At 43.9% G+C, this 16,512-nt stretch overlaps 3 protein-coding genes and 1 non-coding gene across 6 annotated transcripts in view; 3 read left to right on the top strand and 1 right to left on the bottom strand.

Annotated features, from left to right (window-relative positions):
* MAP2K1 (mitogen-activated protein kinase kinase 1) overlaps window positions 1-922 on the bottom strand; it is a 40,372-nt gene extending 39,450 nt beyond the window's left edge. The window contains exon 1 of the mRNA XM_064157941.1: window positions 520-922. Within this exon, the coding sequence (XP_064014011.1) occupies window positions 520-599 (80 nt within the window). The 5' untranslated portion in view covers window positions 600-922. The remainder of the gene's footprint in view (window positions 1-519) is intronic.
* The window catches only part of MEGF11 (multiple EGF like domains 11), a 408,774-nt gene that overhangs the window by 30,563 nt on the left and 361,699 nt on the right, over window positions 1-16,512 (top strand). The window lies entirely within an intron of this gene.
* Window positions 9,051-16,089, top strand: TIPIN (TIMELESS interacting protein). Of its 3 annotated transcripts, none has more exons than XM_064157915.1 (8): window positions 9,051-9,355; window positions 9,963-10,121; window positions 10,707-10,800; window positions 11,633-11,708; window positions 12,291-12,413; window positions 13,264-13,327; window positions 15,031-15,228; window positions 15,566-16,089. In XM_064157915.1, the coding sequence occupies exons 2-8, from the start codon at window positions 9,992-9,994 to the stop codon at window positions 15,721-15,723; spliced, it is 843 nt and encodes a 280-aa protein (XP_064013985.1). In that variant the 5' UTR covers window positions 9,051-9,355; window positions 9,963-9,991; the 3' UTR covers window positions 15,724-16,089. The 3 variants fall into 3 exon arrangements, with proteins under 3 accessions (XP_064013985.1, XP_064013987.1, XP_064013986.1); XM_064157917.1 differs by having other exon boundaries at window positions 9,062-9,144; window positions 9,960-10,121; XM_064157916.1 differs by having other exon boundaries at window positions 9,063-9,144.
* LOC135183245 (small Cajal body-specific RNA 14) lies at window positions 14,158-14,294 on the top strand. The gene has a single exon (XR_010305469.1). It is a non-coding gene; the product is annotated as a small Cajal body-specific RNA 14 (non-coding RNA).

A 16,512-nucleotide genomic window follows, 5' to 3' on the forward strand; every position in this document is an offset into this window, starting at 1 on the left:
GTTCGGCACTCAGTAGATAATTATATAATATATAATCTAAGGATTCAACGGGTAGTATTACCAGACTACAAGAAGTGAGTTATACAAGTTTTCTTCTATTTTTTTCCCTCGGCTTATTTACCTTGCACATCTGACAGAGTTTGTTTACTGCCGCTGCCACCATCCATTTATTCAGCTGAGGAGACTCGCAGCAGGTACCCCTGAGGGGGCGGGGGGGAAACGCAACCCCAGCAACCGATAATTCTGATTTTTCTGGAAAGCAGGCCGTGCCGGCTTAAAGCAAGACGGCTTAAGGAGAAACTGACCCAGACGCCCTGCCGCCGCCACTTCACCGCCTCGGACAGGCGCTTTCCTCCGCAGGGGCCGGCCCACGGGCGGACACCGCACGGCTCCGGGCGGCGGGAAGGCTGCAGCAGGGGCGACCGCGCCCCACACATTAGGGACGCGGGACGGCGGCCACCGCAACGCAGGGGCAGCCCGGCTGGAGCCCCGGCCACCCCCAAAACCGGCTTCACTCACTCTGCAGAGCTGGTCCCGTTGACGGCGGATCCATCCGGAGCAGGGTTGAGTTGAATCGGCCCGGGCTTCTTCTTCGGCATTTTCGCCCCCAGACGGCGCGGAGGGTAACGGACGGAGAAGCCCCGGCCCCACTTCGGCCAGATTCGAGGGACTTCCTGCGGCGCAGCAAAGTTGGGGGCTACCCTTGCCGCCGATGCTCCCGCGGGCTGCGAGCAGCCTCCTCAGCGGACAGGTGCCTGTGATGCCACCACCAGACCCCAGCCGCGCCACTCCTCCCGCCCAGCGCCGGCCTCCCCCGACAAACAGCACCGAGCTCACTCTCTCCCTCCCAGCAACTCCCGACGGAGAAACCTGCCCGGGCTCAAAATGTGCCCTTCTTCGGGCTTGCGCCTGCGCGCAACGCCCCGGCCCGCACGCAGCGCAGGCGCGGTGGGCAAGCGCAGGCGCGCTGCGGGCAGGGAAGCCTGGGTGAAGTCCTGCCCTCACTGCGTTCTGCCCGCAGCTGCGGGTCGGGGATCGAACAGTGCGGGGCGGAGACGGCGCGGGGGAGCCCCGGACACCAGCTCCGTGCGGCCGCGCCCTCGCCGCTGCTCGAGTTCACAGGGGTGATGGCTTAGCGTCAACTTTTTTGGTTGGGCTTTGAGATGAAGACTTCTCAGGGCGATTGTTCAGATCGGCTGCTCCCAACAAGCACAGTGGTTTTCTCCACAAGGAAATCCCCACGGTTCAGACGCGGTTTGGCGGAGCAGTTCGTTTATCTCCCTCCTTCGCAATCGTTAACGTGCGCTGGTGTGGAGACCACTGCACTGGTAGTTAAAACGCAAGCCTCGGTTGGGGTACTAACGGCTGCTGCATTTTCCTCCAAGTAACTGCTTGAATTAAAAATGGAAAGTGAGGATTACAGCTACAGAACTGTCAATTATGAACACTAACAGGCGCAGGAAAATTAAGAGCCTGAGCTGCTGGTGTTAAAGCACTGCCGTAGTGCTTGGCATGCTCAGCGCTGGTCCAGGATGTGATGAAGACTTTATGTCTCTACATTTCTGTCAAGTTTGACATAGTATGATTTGAAGGCTCTCTACATTTCTGTAAATACATTATTTTAGTGAGCCTAGAAACATAATCAATAAAACTTTATTTTCCAGGAGCTCACTATTATGAGCTTGCAGCACAAGGACATAGACCTGTTGGAGCGAGGCCAGAAAAGGTCACAACAATGATGTAAGGATAGGCTGGGCTAGATGTGGTTGTTCAGCCTGGAGAAGAGAAGGCTCCAGGGAGACCTGGAGGTCTTTTAAGGACTAAAGGAACGGAGAAGAAAGGTGGGGACAGACTTTTGAGCAGGGCCTGCTGTGACAGGACAAGAGGTCATGATTTGAAAAGAGGCAGATTCAGACTGGAGAGAAGAAAATACTTTTTAACACTGAAAGTGTTGAGAAACTGGTCCAGGTTGTCCAAAGAGGCGAGAGATGTCCCATGTCTGGAACCTGCAGGTCAGGTTGTTTTGGGAATCTGAGTACCCTGCTCTAGTTGCAGATGTCTCTGCTGACTGCAAGGGAGTTGGACTAGATGACCTTTAAAGGCCTCTTCCCACTCGAACCCAGTCTATGATTCTGTGTGTTGATGCACAAAAAAGCAAGAATGTATGGTGCAGGAACTAAGATCAATGATTTTTTTTTTAATCAGTGTTGCCCATGGGTATGATACTTTATGAACTCACTGCTTCTGTAATTTAAGGCTGAACAGAAGTCCTGAACGTGCAAATCCTCAGTTGTCAGACAGCAAGGCTGTGATCCCAGCCATGGGAAGAACAGTGCTTCTTTGGAATGGGGAATTTTTGGGAGATAAAGACCAGTGTAAATACAAGGTTACAATGTGAGAGAACAAATGCCACCTTACTGATGAAAAAAGCTTCCACACTGGGATTCACACTGAACACTGCCTTGCTTTAACAGTGGCTTGCTCCCACACAGCTCTAAAGTACTCCTTTTTAGAAAATAAGTCTGCCACATAATCCTTGAGGATATATGAACCACACCATAAAGAGCAGCAGAAGCAGAGGGACCCCATGGAGAAGCAGTGGTAAATGGGATGACCAGATCCTGTGACATCTCAGCTGGATCAGCTGATGCAGCACTGGTCCATCAGCCCTCTACAAACCAGAGCTGCCTCAAAATGTGTGTCTCCTTTTGTTGAGTACCACTGAATGGCCTTGCTCCAGTACAATAATGATTCCTCCTTGGCTAGGCAAAATTGCTTTAAGAGTAAAATACATCATTTTCATTCAGTCAGGACTAGCTGTTCCTTCATAACAGTTCTCTTTCCAAGAGGGAGAATTTAAAAGTAAAGATTCCTGATGTTTAGTTGTATAAATCTTGAGGTCTTCAAATATCAGAGTGCCACCAATGGATTACCAAAGGCAATCTGGATATTACACATATGCAGTGTAGCTGTGACACTTATATGCTAATCATAAGATTCAGGAGATACAAGTAAAATGCATTTGCCTTTTGTGAAGAGTAGCAATACAATCCTGCCCATACTGCTGCAAAGCAGTTTGATAAAGTTTGGGTTTCTTTGGAAGATCAGTTTCTTGTAGTCTGAATCTAGCAGAAGTCAGATGGAAATTCTTTTCAGGGCTCTACCCAGATAAGTTCTCCAAGAAGCAGATTTATTCTGCTTTCTGACACAGCTGAGAATTTCTTACCACTACTACTGTAAGTTTTTGCACTGTACAGTGCTCTGTCAACAAATGTGACACATCTCAAAGAAAACACTCTGCACTTACTCATCAATTTGCTGAAGTGGTAAATGGAATCTCTCACAGACACATGTGAGCCAAGAACTGAGGTAGCACCAAATGACTGGGTGCTAAGCTGGTGCTTGATGGTGTGGTACTGAGTAGAAGGGTGAAAAATCAATTCCTTTGGCAGTTTCAGCACTGACCACTATAACTAGTATTATATTTCTGTTCTTGATGTCTTTTGCCCAAGAGCAGAAAAGGATCAATGCCTAGAAATGTCTTTCTTCTTGCTCAGCAGCTGCTCCAGCACTACCTTCAGAGCTGTGTTTATGTCTCCAGGCAAGAAGCAGGACCAGTTCATGAGCCTCTGTGAGCAGGGAAGTGCAAGGGCTCCTTTGTCTGAAGCACTGGACTCCTTTGCAGAGAACATGTGAACACCAGGCAGGTACTGAATGTGCAATTACTATATGTGCCTCGTGTAACTGCAGTTTAGTTATGCTGTAATTACCCACATGAGTTAGGCAACTATTATTATTCTTCTGTGTTGCAAAAATATGGCCCCCTTTTCCTGAAAAGGTTATTGCAGGGAAGCTTTTTCTTTACTTTTAAATGTTAGGGCAGAAGAAAGAAGCATTTTATTTGTGAATTGTGAAAATCCGTATAGTTTGGATTATTTTTCTCCTTGTAACAATTGTTTTCCTCCATCACACAAAAAGCCAACACATCAGATGAGTGATTGGATATATCCACTGAGAACTGAGATTTTGGCACGCAGGATGTCTGAAACAGAAATAAAGAAGTGTGGCTCACACTGACAGACAGCTGATGGGAAAAGTGCAGTGCAAACTCCATAACAAAACTTAAGACTGTAAATACTTCGTATAAAGAACCACTATGAATTCCATGTTTTAAATTTCTGTGGCTTGCAGAAGCAAAATATTTTAGAGTTGTAGAATCATGTGGTGGGTTAGGAACTCTACAAACACACACACTACTCAACTTTACCAGACTAGCTCGGATGGCTTGGAAGTAAGATAAAGCTGTATTTACAACAAAGCAAACATTTACAAGCATATATACACAATATATTTACAAGTATTTAGTTCTATACCAATTAGAAACAAGACAGTAATCCAAACTCCCTTCCAAAGAAACTGCCCAGAAGAGGTTCAAAGCCTCTTTCTCTCCCTCTTCCTTCCTAGACAGACAAACTGAAAACCCAGCAAAGCTTACGTTGTTATCTGTTAGCCAAAGTTAGTGGAAGATATGAGAGCAGGGCAAAGGGGATATGAAAGGGAGAAGCATCCCAGAGCATAGTGGGACAAACTGTTTACATTTTGGCTTTTTATCCCTTTCAGCAAACCAACGAATGATATAGACGTCATCATTATTTTCCTTTTACAACCGATGATCTAATTTCTCTCACTAAAATATTCCAATTAGCCTCAGAGCCGCACAAATCATAAAATAATCAGACTGAAGTGGACCTCAAGGAATTTTTTTTCCAATCAAAATAGTCAATAATGCTTTAAGAGAAACTGAGATTAGGAATAAGTTTCCCTATATGTTATGCATAAATGCTATGTCGTTCCTGACATTTTGCCTGCTTCTAAAGAGGAAAAAGATTAAACTTCTATTTTCACATCTTTGCCGTTCAAAGCCATGCTCCCTCCAGCCAATTCCAGCTGCTGCAAGACAGCTCCCTCCTCTGGAGCACTTCATCCTTGCACTGCAAACACAGCGCTCTGCAATCTGAAGAACTGCCGATTTCACCCATCTCTTTTGAAGTCCCTTTGACATACGCCATGAAAACAAGTGTATTTTGATTTGACTGAATGTAGAAATAAAGTCTGGGATTTTATAGAAATAGTCACCTAAACCTAAGGGGAAAAACTGCTTTGCTGTGAGGGTGCCAGAGCCCTGGAGCAGGCTGCCCAGGGAGGTTGCAGAGTCTCCTTCTCTGGAGATACCAAACTCGTCTGGGCTTTGTGATCCTGGGCAATCCGCTGTGGGGGACCCTGCTTTAGCACGGAGGTCGATCTCCAGGGGTCCCTTCTAACCCTCACCATGCTGTGATTCTGCATAGATTGATGCTGCTGCAAGATTAATTTCCGTGGAAGTGCTGCTGCCACCACCAGGTTCCTCAGACACTATCATTCCCCTGGAACCTCAGAGGAACCCCAGAGCTGGGTGGCTGGCTTCTGGGCTTTGCTCAAAGCCTCACAAGACACCTCATTTGTTTAGTCGCTGTTGATATTTTATGATGGTTGTCACATCAGTCTATATAGGCATAAACCAGTTTTCTTTTATATGATTATATAGCACATTTTAAATGTTTCAGGATGGTTGTAGACCAAACTTCTCTCATACACATGGGTTTAACTTCAGTGCACTTTCAACTAAAATTAAGCCTGTTTCCCCTGCCAGAACAAAACATGGCTGAGGAACTTGACTATTCTCCATAGAAAGAATCAGGTTTTCATTACAAACAGGTATTTCTGCAGGTAGATCATACAGGAAAAATTGACTTCTCAGGAGGGAGACTTTCTGATTTATTGATTCCACCACGGCTTGGAAAAATTAGTTCTAAAAGGTGTCTCTGTACATAGAAATGGAACAAAGAAGCTTGTCTTCATTATCACCTTTTTTTTCTTTCATTGTCTCATTTCTTGCGTGAAAAGAGAAATACCATACAGATTAATTATGGCACTAAATAAACCCAACTCGATTGCCACGTAAAACTGCCTGTTTTACTGCCAACATTCATTCATGCAAACTTTTATTTGTAATATTTAATAACTTTAAACAAATGTAGTGATTTACAAAGCAATTTACAGAAATAATTAGTCCCATAGCAATGGAATTCAAATTTGGTGGAAATTGGCTAACAGGTTCAAAAATAGGGGGCTGGTAGACAAACTGATTTTCAGCCAGAGATCACCACCTGTCTTGGACATCTTGTTTTCCTCAAGAGAAAGGGACTGAAAAGACCCCTGTGGATCAGAACACACTCCTCAATGCTTACAAAAAGCTTAGAAATGAATGCTTAAAATTACTTTGCCAACATAATACTTGCAGAACAAGTACTACTCCTATAGAAGAAAAACTCTTCAAATGTAAAAGCAGCCAAATACCCATTTAACAGATTTTCTTTGCCATATACTACATATAACATAAACCAGGAAATGAGACTGAAATATAAAATAAGGTGTCAATTTTCCGCAGGTTTTCTAAAGAAATGATACTGTTCAATACAGAAACAAACAAGTAGTATTTCCATTTCACCTCAGCTAGAAACCAGAAGTAGTTTCTAGAACAGAGGCAAGCTATAGGTTGGGGAGTTTTGTTTGTTTTGTTGTTTGTTGGTTTTTTTTGTCTCCCTGACTTATTATTTTATCAGTATGTGGCTGGTTATCCATTTCCTGAGAGAAAAACAATAATCAATGCCCACCAGCATAGCCTTTTCATTTAATTAGGAGCATAGGACTGAGAAGAACCACTCAGTCAACAAATCCAATCTCTGATTAAATGCTTTTCAGATATATTGATTAATTGAAGTTGCATAAATATGGTAAGATTTATAACACTCTACTCTGTAGAGATTTTAAATGCTCTTCTGCTTTAACCTTTGTATAGTGCTTTTATGCCTTTCCAGCACTTTCATAGCATCTGTTACCTACCTGTAACAGGACTCATCTGTGCTTACGCAGACCTGGGCAAGCCAGGTAAATTAACACTACCTTCTCTCTGCCTTTGCTCTCAGAGAACCCTACTATGCTATTTCTTTTCATTTACCAGTTGACTTTTGCAGAAAGTACGCAAGGATTTGTGGGGACTTCAAAATCTTGAGCCTCTAATAAATCTGGCTGACATTAGCTAAGTATTTCCAACCCAATGACTTCACATACGAAACCTCTTCCCCATTATGGAAAACATTGAAATGAAAAGATATATCACACTGATAGTTACAAATCAGATAGTTAAACTACAGACAAAACCGAATTAATTTGTAAAGATTTTTTTTAATATAGTGACTATTATTTTCAATGCAAAGATGCTTCATTTTCAGCAATTCTATGAGACACAAATCTTTACACTGTTCTGAGCTTGCAATTACCAGCACTTGATCTATACTTATTAGTATATCCTTACATTTATTTTCGTACCTCATGTGCCTCAGTCAATTGAAGAAATTGGCCCTATCTGAAATGCTAAGATAATTAGATTCACTGCTAACAAGTCCATTAATGTGCTCTCCCTATAATTAATGTATTCTTGACTATAAAACATGCTGCATTTGGGAACGCGCATTTTAAACATTAACTGTTGAAATAAGATTTGACTAAAAGACTTTTTTTTTTCCTATCTGGAAAATAACTGCAACTGGTTTTCTTTGTCACGTTATGAGGAGTACATGAAATTACCATACATATTAGATGTCAAGTTTAAAGAGAAACAGAAGAAAATCAATTCTTTTAACGTGTTAATACCTGGCATTAATTTATCTCGTTTTGTTTTAAATGAAGAGCCTATCATTTAAGTCAGATACACTTCCACAGACTGACCTACAGGGATATGGAGAGTATTTTTCAAGTGTGACAGCACTAGAGCCCACTGCTTGGAACAACCTGGGGTTGTGCAGCCTGGAGAAGAGGAGGCTCAGGGGTGACCTCATTGCTGTCTACAACTACCTGAAGAGTGGTTGTAGCTAGGTGGGGGTTGGTCTCTTCTCCCAGGCAACCAGCAACAGAACAAGGGGACACAGTCTCAAGTTGTGCTGGGGTAGGTCTAGGCTGGATGTTAGGAAGAAGTTCTTCACAGAGAGAGTGATTTCCCATTGGAACGGGCTGCCCAGGGAGGTGGTGGAGGCACCGTCCCTGGAGGTCTTCAAGAAAAGACTGGATGAGGCACTTAGTGCCATGGTCTGGTTGACTGGACAGGGCTGGGTGCTAGGTTGTTCTGGATGATCTTAGAGTTCTCTTCCAACCTGGTTGATTCTATGATTCTCTCTCCTGTTGTTTCTGCAGCCTAACGCCTCAGCCCTTAAGCGGCATTTTATGTGCACAGCAGCCAAGTCTCAGAGAAGGCGGTGGATTTTTTACAGTCTGGACAATCCCTTTAGCTTTAAATTACCAAAAGGCTCTGGCCTTAGAGAACAGCTTGGGGTTGCCACTTGCCCCACGGTCCTCTCCTCAAATGGAAGAAAGGGCTCAGCATTCGCAGTTTTAAATCCTACGTTGGAGTTGCCTCATGGAGGGGCCACGCAGTCTTATAGACTGCAAATAAATGCCTCGTCCCCAGCAAGCGTTGCCCGGAGCTGTGGCAGCAGAGCTCACTGAAGGTACATCCTAGGCAAGCACCTAAGCGCCCCCCGCCCCCCAGGCGTTTGGGCTGCCTCATGGAGGGGCCACGCAGTCATATATACTGCGAATAAATGCCTCGTCCCCAGCAAGCGTTGCCCGGAGCTGTGGCAGCAGAGCTCACTGAAGGTACATCCCAGGCAAGCACCCAAGCGCCCCCCGCGCCCCAGGCGTTTGGGCTGCCTCATGGAGGGGCCATGCAGTCATATATACTGCGAATAAATGCCTCGTCCCCAGCAAGCGTTGCCCGGAGCTGTGGCAGCAGAGCTCACTGAAGCTACATCCCAGGCAAGCACCTAAGCACCCCCCGCGCCCCAGGCGTTTTGGCGCCAAGCCGCGGCCAGCGCGCCCGAGGTCTCGCGAGACCTCGCCTCTCGCGGCGCCTTCCGCCCGCCGCCGTCCGTGGCCGGGGCAGGAGGCGGAGGCGGCGTGGGGAGGCGGGAGTCGCTGCTCGGGTGTACGGGGGGCTCTCGGCCTTCAGAAAGAAGACGAGAAGTTCCGTATCCTCCCGATTTTCTGCTGGTGAGAGAAACAGAAGCGCGCCCTTCCCACATCCTCTCCTGCAGGGTCAGCACGTCTCCGTGCTGCGCACCGGCTGTGCGAAGGGAGCGGGGCCTCCGTAGCGCCTGGCACCGCACTGTAGCTCCGGAGCGCTGCCTCTGAAAAGCCTGGCGAGCAATTTTGCAGCCACCGTCCGACTCCCTCAACCTCCGCGACCGTTTTGCAGCTCCAGGTAGGAAGCTCGCCCCCGAAGATCGGTGTAGACAGAGCTGCTTGAGGCGACTTTCTTGCCGCTAAAACCATCTGAGAAACTGATTTCCCTTTTGAAAAAGAGCGGTTCTTGAAGCCTGGAGAATGCGGCCCTGGTGAGGCTGAGCCGTCCTAAACCCACTTGTGCTGGTGAACTGAACTGTGCAGTTAGTTTGGCTTGAGGAGCGAGAAAGGAGACTCCTCCAGACGCGCCTGTGGCGGGTAGTTTGCAAATCAGAGGAGTCATCACCCCAGCCCCCATAGCCTTTGACTCTAAAGGACGTGAATGGTAACCGGCGTCTCTATCATTAGTTCAGTTAGGAAACTGTTTCTTTTGCCTTGTTCTGTCACCCTGCCACTTCCAAGTATCTGATGAATTGAAACACGCCAGATTTACTCGGTCCGGTGAGGCTGGGCTGTGTCATTCATCCGTATCATATCTGCTTCTTAATTTGTATGACGGTATTAGTTTTTCTGATTGGCAAATATCCTGCTGGAAAAGCTGTAGACAGAGTATGTGACAGATGGTTAGCTGCTTTGGGGGACCCTTCCTGCTCCTTCTCTTTAAACATGTTCTCTGTGTCCAGCAGGAAGGGAAGAAAGCTTATCTGTGACAGTGATGGATCCTTTAGAGAACAACTTGTTTGATCTTCCTGATTATGAGAATATAGACGATGAAACGTTCCCACCTCTTCCACCTCCAGCCTCTCCTGGAAAAGATGATGTTGAATGGGCTCAAGCTAATGCAGGTGAGTGTTTGCAACTCCTAAATATTCCATTTTGCAGTAGAGACAATGAAATGCTGTGAAATCAATGTTTTTGGTGTGGTACTTCACTATCTTGCACTTATTTTGTACAAAGTCTTGTGTAGGTAAGAAAATAGTTTATAACTTTAAATTGCTCTTGACTGTGTGTGTCTTGAGCTTGCGGAAGAAGTCTATATTTGTAACTTCCACAAACACATGTATGCAAGTGAATATAAAATGCAAACTCTTCTAACAGAATGTTAGGCTTTACAGCTTGGATTTCAGAGTAGGGAAGAGTGTTGGAGGTAGCACTCCAGCAAAATCTTGGTCGATTTTGTAAAGAACGTGACTTGGGAAAAGTCCAGGACGCTTCAGGACAGTAAAAAGTAGTTGCTGGTATTTGAAAAGACCTCGCTGTGTACTGAACAAACAAGGTGAAACATGCAGGGGTTTGTTTGGAGCGCTGTACCTACAATAGAAAACTTCTGGTGCTGCCTTTTTGATAGTCTAAAAAGTTAACATTTGCATGATGAAATGCCAGTTGATGTCAGTTGTGTTATATACTTAACATGTTATTTTCTTTATTAGAAGCAGATGGAAACCAGCAATCACAAAGAAAAGATTCAGCTGTAGCTACACGGAAAGCAGTTAAAAGACAGATACCAAAACTAGATGCCAATAGGTAATTTCTTACAGAATATTTCTTTCTGTGTTGAATTCGGTATGTGGCTGTGGGAGGATGAGTAAAGTGACTCTGGTCCCAAGTTAGAGATCAAGAGTTTTTTGAGATTAAAGTGCCTTTTTCACACTATCCCAACTTTTTTATTCCTTGCCTACCTGAAATGCTATTGCTTGTTTTAACTTTCTTGAATTCTTCTTGGAACTTAGTACATGACTAACACTATATTAACAGATATTTACTATTTATGCATAGGACATTCCAGATGGGTTGTCTTTATTTTGCTCCAAACATAGTACTGTAGGTCTTAGTTTTTTTACTTAGTCTGCTTCAAAATAAAATCTCAGTGTCATGGTGGCTGTGAGGCACTACCTGAACCTGGCTTAACTAACAAATAAACTATAAAGATAAAGGATTGTAATATTTTCTTTGCTGTTGTTGCTAAAACTGAGTAACTTTATAAACAACAGAAACAATTTGAACTTTCAATTTCCTCCATTTTAAATACAGTGGTGAAGTTGGGCAGTGATACCACAGTTGAATGCCTTACTCACACATATGACTAGTTTTAGTTGGCAAATATAGATAATAAACCTGAACATTCAGTTTTCTTTATAAGCCAGTCTTAGGTTTTGCAGGAGTCTTTGTCCCGTTTTGTGTGTCTTCTGGTTCTGTAAGTCTTTCAGATAGAGCTCTCTAGCCTTGGGCTATTTAAAGGAATGTGGTGGGGGTTGTTTGTGTTCTGGGTTTTGTTTCGTTGGAGTTCTTGTGTGCTTTTGTTAATTAGAAGAGAAAGTATGGGTTTCACATAACTTCACCCATCTCCTATTACCAGGTTAATTTCAGAAAGAGGACTTCCAGCACTAAGACATATGTTTGACAACGTAAAGTTCAAGGGTAAAGGGCATGAGGTGAGATTTTGTGAGGTTTTGTTCTGTTTTCTGGGAGATTTACTTCGATTTGATAGATTGCTGCCCATCTGATATGGAGAGAATTGATATTATACTCTTGTTCACCAGCTTTTTTTGCAGTATTTGAGCCTGCTCTGGTGGGGTTTCTAGTTGCAAATTCAAAAACCGACAGGAATGTTTTAACAAAATCCATGTTTTGATCTTAAAGCTATTTACCTCTGCTTCAAAACTCTTCCTGTATTGTTCATAGAAGAAGAGTTTTGAAATTGCCCCAGGCTAGTGAGACTGCCAACTACCCGTGGAATGCCTTTACCATCTCTAGTACTGAAAACGTTCTGACTGTTAGGACACCTCTGTCCCAGAGTTTTTCATGTTAACGAGCATGATGTACTCTGATCTCAAACTTGGATAGCTCTTTTCATGCACTTACAGGTGTGATGATAGGAGGAAAGGTTACACATGCTTTCATATTACTTATATTTTCAAGAGACTTTTAAGCTGCTGATGCTTAATATTTTCAAGAATATTCCTGTTCCATTCACTTAGTGTTCACCAGCTGTGTGTCTTTGTCTTGTGCCCTAGGCAGAGGACCTGAAGACACTCATACAACACATGGAACACTGGGCTCACAGACTCTTTCCAAAATTGCAGTTTGAGGATTTTATTGACAGAGTGGAGACTTTGGGAAACAAAAAGGAAGTTCAGGTATGTATTGCTCCTGTTAGTTACTCTTTATGAATTGTCTAAGAGGTAGGCTTAAGAATGGAAAGTAGGTTTTGATTTGAAGGTACCTTTAAGATCATTGAGTCGAGCTGTTAATCCAGCACTGCAAGATCACCACTAAACCGTGTCCCTCAGCGCCATGTCTACACGGCTTTTAAACCCCTGCAGGAATGGAAATTCCACTACTGCCCTAGGGAGCCTGTTCCAGGCTTTGACAACCCTGGCATGGAGGAAGTTGTTCTAATGTGCAGCCTAAAGCTCTCCTGGTGCAACTTGAGGCCATTTCCTTTTGTCTTGTTGGGACCTGGGAGAGGTGACCGATCCTCCACCTGGCTCCAACCTCCTTTCAGCGAGTTGTAGAGAGCCAGGAGAGCAATTATATCACAAAAGACTGCTTCAGTTGTGTGCACCACAAAGGTGTATAATATTATTTTAATTAATTTATCTCTTATTTTTAAAAATAACTGGTTCTTTCCAATATGTAAGTTTACATTTAGTTACAACCTTTCTTTGTTTGTTGACTGTGATGTTTGATGTTGATCTTTAAGTGAAGTAATTTGTGTAAGATTGCTGGAACCTTTTCGTTTTGTGGATTTTGGTTGTTTGGGGTTTTTTAACATTTGAGCCTGCAGGAGAAGGCTTATGAAGCTTGCTGCTTCATCTGGCTAGGTGATAGGTGAAGGGCTAGGAAAGTGATCCACAGCATTAAAAATTGTTGGTCAAACAGGTGTGTAGTGAGAGGAATATTTTTTCCCAGAGTAACAAAGTGTGAAGAGTGCACAGAAGACTTTGCTCCAGATGTCATACCAGTATTTTAATCTCTCAATTGCAGACCTGCCTCAAACGAATTAGACTTGACCTTCCTATTTTACATGAAGACTTTGCAAATGAGCAAGGTATGCTTGTTATGCTTTTGTTCAGTCCTTAAAACTCCTTTGCTTCCTCTCCTTCTGACCAGAAATTAATGATCATGATACATTTTTCTAACGTAGAAGAGATTGTCAGGTGGTCCTCTGCTTTAAAACCAAGCCTCTGTGAGACTTTAGATGACAAAACTGTATTTGAACTAAAATGCTACATGTAGGTATATATAAATAAAAGTATGTGGTGTACTGAAAGAAATGGAGAATTGATGTTATTGGTGGAATTACTAGAAATACATTTAAACAAACCAACCCAAACCCCTGTGATTATATCAACTTACTGGTCTGCATTGTAGTCTTGCAAGCATGCAGCCTGAAGAGCTCTTGGATCTTATTAGTGCAGAAATGGAAGATAGTGTACTGCTTATTCTTCAGGTTGTTGCTGCAGTCAGGGTGTAGTGGGGGAGTGTTAGACCTGTCACCCTCAGCATATAGCTACTACTTCCTTCTTCCAGTATCAAAATCTAGCCATTTAACAAGTGAAGAATTCAAGAGACTTTTCCAATCAGATGATGTTTTCAAACTAGAAATACTTTTTTTTTAATGAAAAGAGGGAGCAGAGTTCTTCTGGTATTTTGAGAGAAACTTTAGGAGCAGAAACAAGAGACTTTCATAGTTGTTCTTGAGGTCCTTTGCAGATGTTCACACCTTCACTGTGGGTTTCCCTTGAAATAATTCTCTTTACATTGTTCACCTAACCTCAGCCTCCAGACCAGCTTGGGAAAGGTGTTCTGTTGGATGAGTTAACCGGTGGTAAAAGCTTGTCTGTCCTGTGGGCACAATCTTTGGGCAGTTGGTGACATGTGGCTGTCTTCACTGGTGGCTGTATTTGCTAGAAACAGAATGCAGCCATAAGACACCACAAAGAGTAAAGCAAATGGTTCCTGCCGACAGCATCTGCAGAGTTATCAGATTTTTCTGTGCGATGGTTCCATACATTTGTGTGTAAATGTGCTGCTGATCCACTCTTGAACCATGTTAGTGAGTGGACTGCTACAGCTGTACTATGCTTTAGAAATAAGTCAAGCAAGAGTGTTGTATTGGAAGCCAAAACCTTGTTGTCAGAGAACTTCTTTATTCTCACACTTAAGGTGGTGCAGAGGCACAAGCCCACTTGGCCTTGGGCACTTGTGGAAGAGTGCTCTTTTGATTGGTGAAGTCTGGCTAGTGGAGTTGAGCTGCCCCCATTTAATGTTGGTAAAGAGTAAATCTTCCCTAACAGTGAAAGTTCAAAGCTGCCTCTTCCACGTCTGTGAACCTGTCTAATTCTCCTATCTAGTCCTACCATTTCCCAAAGGACAGTGTCGTAGTAGTAGAGGTGGGAAGAAAATTACTTGTTTCAGTAAGGGTTGCCAAATTTATCCAACCTTCAAGTGCAGCTTGTGATTGCTAAGTTAGTATGCTGAGCTGTGCCTCTAAATTTAGGCATTTGTTACTGTGTGTTTGGTATCTGGCAAGCATTTGTTGAATGCTTTGAGTATCAGGTATGTGGGTCTAGGCAGAAAATTGCCTCTTAAAACTAAGTTGTGGAATGATCTTCAGCTATCAATACAACTTTAAAACATAGAACACAGGAACACTTTTTAAATGGTGCCCTGGCAGATACTGAATGTTTTTTCTGGGTTGATGTTTTGATTTCTGCCTCTTCTTCTTTCCACTCCCTGATTTCTAACCAGATGGTGGAGGGGAAAGCAATGGACTGGATGCAACTGCTGAAGATGAGCATACATGCTCTGGAAATGCAGAGGAACTCAGCTCTCTGCCTGGTACGACCCTCACAGAAGAACAACAAGAGCGAATCAAGAAGAACAGACAGCTGGCCTTGGAACGTCGGCAGGCAAAGCTGCAGTGCAACAGCCAGTCCCAGCACAATGGTAAGCAACTCTGACTTGCATGTTACTGTTCCGGTCAGCAGCCTGAGCAGATCCTATAGCTGACCGGCACAATACAAACAGGAATCACTGCTGCTGTAGGAGGTAGCAAACTGCAGCTCTCAAATTCAAACTATGTTCCTCCTTCAAGTCATGAACCACGCTCCCTAGTTGTCATGCCAAGTAGTGACACCTTTGAAATGAAGCTCAACTTGCTGGTCACCTCTGAAGTTGGCTTTCCAGCATGCTGAGACCAGTGACAGACACTTGCATTTAGACACACAGCAACAGTGTCTTCTCAATGGTGGTAAATTTGTCTGGTTTGTTTTTTCTCCAACAGAACTCTTCACTGGTTTCTTAGAAAAGGAGTTTAACACCCCAGCTGATCAGGACCCTGCTGACCTCATCGAAGACCCTCAAGTTAGCACAGCCATGGTTACTGTTACAGAAGCTGAGAATGGAGATACACACCTGGACTGTGTCAGTGAAAACCAGTAACCCCTCTCCCTATTTGGAATGACCTTGACCAAAAGACCTCAATATTTTTAAGTACTATCATTCTGTTGAAATATGGCTGGCTCTTAGTGCTTTGACTCCAGAAGCTTCATAGCTTCACCTGTGATAGCTGTAGTTGGATAGAACTCTGCTTTTGAAGCTGCAGATGAGCAACTCCATGCAAGAGAAAACAGAGCAAAGTTCTTCATCTGCATTTGAGATGTCTTTCCACCTCCCCACCCCCGTCCTTAAGGAAATGTTAATATGTTCTTTTTTAAACCTACTTTGGGTTTTGTTTACAGATGTCAGACTGCTTAACTGGGATACTGACAGGTGAAGTTTCTAATAAAGTTGTGTTTGGGTTTTTAAGAGAGAGTATGTGTTATAGCAGGCTCCGCTGTGTCTGAACAGGTCTCCTGGATAGTTTTTTCACTTATCAAGTACCTGGATCTTTTTCTTACAAAAGGGGAGTAACTAAATTTCAGAAGTCAAGCCTGAAGCTCTTGTATGAGGCTGTTAGAACTACTGGTGTCTCCGAGGCTCTGTTTCACCCTCTTACAGTCTTGTTCTACCCTGTTGTGGAAGGAACAGAATTCAGCATATGGTAAAGCCCTAAGACTACCCTTCCCCACAATACAGGGTTCCTAACAGAGCCAGAGCAGAACTTGGCACAGGTGCAGTGAGCTCATCAACAGGTGTTATTTTATGCTAGATGTGCAGCTGGGAGATTGCAGTCAACAATATTCTGTATTCTAGATTAGTCTGTTTCCTTTTTATATCCTTGCAGCTATG

This window comes from Pogoniulus pusillus, chromosome 17 (genome assembly GCF_015220805.1).
Source record: "Pogoniulus pusillus isolate bPogPus1 chromosome 17, bPogPus1.pri, whole genome shotgun sequence".
In the NCBI taxonomy this organism is placed as follows: Eukaryota; Metazoa; Chordata; class Aves; order Piciformes; family Lybiidae; genus Pogoniulus; species Pogoniulus pusillus.